Source organism: Musca autumnalis, unplaced genomic scaffold (genome assembly GCF_047663935.1).
Source record: "Musca autumnalis isolate F117 unplaced genomic scaffold, ASM4766393v1 scaffold_3, whole genome shotgun sequence".
NCBI classification, from domain to species: domain Eukaryota; kingdom Metazoa; phylum Arthropoda; class Insecta; order Diptera; family Muscidae; genus Musca; species Musca autumnalis.
In genome coordinates this window covers 34,534,214-34,536,995 of record NW_027411866.1, presented here as the reverse complement: position 1 = coordinate 34,536,995, position 2,782 = coordinate 34,534,214, and the positions used below count along the sequence as shown (strand labels likewise).

Sequence of the window (2,782 nt, the reverse complement as noted above, 5' to 3'; positions counted from 1 at the left end):
GCACTAATTCCGGTGGCGAACTGCTCCAGATGATTTAAATTATCCTCTATGATGTCAACCCATTCCTTCAGTTGGGTTACTTTGTAGACGGATACCCTTTCACATACATGAGAACAAGTTGCGATGAGCTCCTCGACATTTCGAGCAAATCGCCAAGTTTGTTCTTTTAACTCCAGCTCCTGGAGCCTTTTCTCAAAACCTTCAATGCTAAAATCCAGTTTTGAGTCCATATTAATATTTTTTACTTTATGTCCTTGTCCAAGCCACGATAAACGCTTTACCAAACAATAAATCGGTTAAAAATCACTCCTAACAATTCCTGAGCCAATTGCTAGAGTATTTCTTTTCAGTTTTGATTTTTAAGTCAACTGCTTAAAAATCCCTCCGCTAGTTCCATTGAGTCTCTTACCACGGGTGGGGGAAAACTCAATTTTTCGAAGGACCAAAATGATTAAATATAAATTTGATGCCACATCATCCAACAGACAGCCGCAGCTCGTCTGTAAAAAATAAGAAAAGACGCAGACGTCTTAGCACAATGAGTGGTTGTAAATCACTGATTTATTTCAAGAATATTTTGCTTAACTGTATCAATACAAAATATTTCTTAGGCTACTCTTTCATTACAATTCTTATCACTAAACTCTATGTTCTAAAAATACAAACATTTTGTAATTGAAGAATTTTCCCACCATACATGTGCCATAAAATCTTAAGTGCATAGCGCAAACACAAACAACTAGCGATACCAGCTACCACTGCATGTGGGATCTTCAACTCTAATCTTAAAATACTTCCATTATCAAATCAATGGAAAATGTGAACATCTGTTCAAAGTATTTTGAACAATAGTCCAAAGTTGATTTAAAAATTCAATATTTAACCATGTTTAGATGGGGCCATAAAATCCAAGCTGGATCTGACACAACGAAAACCAACTAGAGTTTCTGTCGTTTGGTTCTGTACCTTAAAAAATCCTCAGCTCAAATTGTTTGCACAAGATTACCTTAAAAATTTTGCACAGTATTATTATTATTTAACTGTTTGCAATTTTATTTTAAAGATAATTTAATTTAATAAGCAAAAATTAGCTCTAAGTACCAGAGCTCCGAAATACTCGCTCGATTTCTACTCCCGAGTGAAACCCGCTTTAATTCAAGCAGGAGTACTCGCGCGAGTAGAATAAATAATTCGAGTATACTTTATTTTTACTCGTCACTCGCGAAGCATATTTGAGGTTTGCTCGATTTTACTCGCGAGTGAAAAGTGTTTGCGCTCCCAAATAAAACAAAAGAGTAGAGAGTAAACTTTTTTTAAAACTCGTACTTTTCGCGTACTCCCACTTGCAGGTACTTTTCGCTCGCGAGTAAAAACAAGCAAATCGTAATTTTTGCTCTCACTCTTCGAGTAATTTTCACTCTCGAGTAAAAACAAGCTAATCGGAGCTTTGCTAAGTACATAATCGACCATAATTCAACAATCATTGTCTATTAAATGTTGCTAATAATTGCAGCTGTTTTAAAATATGAACCAGGGAACTTCTTTCCCCTCTTATGTACATAGATATGTATGAATGTCTTCGATTTTATTATAAGTACCAACATTATTTCAGAACTGTTGATTTGTTGACTAAATAAAAACACAAGTGTTTTTTTTATTATTTTAAGTTTATTGAAGAAAATCTATGAAATATATGGTCTATAAAAATTCGAATTAAATGCAGTTATGTATATAAAAGCACCATCAGTTATACGAAAATTGTAGTTTATTTTTGAAGAGAAACTGAAATGCGTACCTTGGCAATTTTATTGGCTATCAGCAGCATTTGCTATGGTTTTGTAAGTCGAATTTCATATTTATTAAGAAAAATATTAAAAAAAAACTATAAAATTATTTTAGGATATGAGATGTTTGGATACACATTTGTTTACAGTTTTAAATGAATGTACAATTGAATATGGCGGCAATGAACGTAAGTTTTATAAAACATTATAAAACAGTAATATACATATATACATGTGTCTGTATATCTAACTTAATATTTATACTAATTTTATAGATTTCCTTGCCAATTTTTTGAATCTACACACCTCTTCTAGTGATAATGAAAAATGTTTCCGAGGCTGTGTTATGACGAAATGTGGTTGGGTAAGTTAAACTCGGACGACAAAAAGTAAAATATTGAAGTCATACTTGATTCTTTACTACTTCCTTTATCATTACTTCAGTACGACGCCAGCGGCATGATTGATGAATTCGGTACAACAGCTTTAGGCCTAATTGCAAGCAATGGTGATATAACAAAAGCTGCAAAAATTGAACAAGCAGGAATGTTGTGTAGGCGTATAATGAATTACACGAATGATGTGTAAGTAATGTCCAATATTCGAGAAAGGAAAATAAGTGAAAATTGAACATCAACAGAGAGCAAACCCAACTATATTGTAAATTTTGTCTCTTTCAGATGTCAAACAAGTGAAAACTGGACCACATGTATGGCAACCCATTGTCAAGATTGCGATTTAAGCCTTTCTGATTATTAATAAATGAAAGAAACTGAATAAAACATTTTATTGCCTTTTAAACCTAAAAAAGTTATCGATAACCACTTTTCGTTATAAAAAATTTGTCAAAATATATTTTTTTTTTGTAAAAAAGTTAGTCGATAATAACTTTTCATTACAGAAAAGTTGTCGCTAATAATTTTTCGTTACAGAAAAGTTGTGGATAACAATTTCCTATTACAGAAAATTTGTCGATAGCAACTTGTCGATAATAAAAA

The 2,782-nt window shown here is 32.4% G+C and overlaps 1 protein-coding gene across 1 annotated transcript; it reads left to right on the top strand.

Moving 5' to 3' along the window:
* Window positions 1-1,782: 1,782 nt before the first annotated feature.
* Window positions 1,783-2,543, top strand: LOC141398133 (uncharacterized). The gene is made up of 5 exons (XM_073975364.1): window positions 1,783-1,838; window positions 1,900-1,972; window positions 2,060-2,148; window positions 2,229-2,368; window positions 2,465-2,543. The coding sequence occupies exons 1-5, from the start codon at window positions 1,788-1,790 to the stop codon at window positions 2,541-2,543; spliced, it is 432 nt and encodes a 143-aa protein (XP_073831465.1). The 5' UTR covers window positions 1,783-1,787.
* Window positions 2,544-2,782: the final 239 nt, after the last annotated feature.

Coding starts and splice junctions, on each gene's coding strand:
- LOC141398133 (XM_073975364.1), top strand. CDS start 1,788: ATGCGTACCTTGGCAATTTTATTGGCTATCAGCAGCATTTGCTATGGT. Junction 2,149..2,228: donor TTATGACGAAATGTGGTTGG/GTAAGTTAAACT, acceptor TCATTACTTCAG/TACGACGCCAGCGGCATGAT. Junction 2,369..2,464: donor ATGAATTACACGAATGATGT/GTAAGTAATGTC, acceptor TGTCTCTTTCAG/ATGTCAAACAAGTGAAAACT.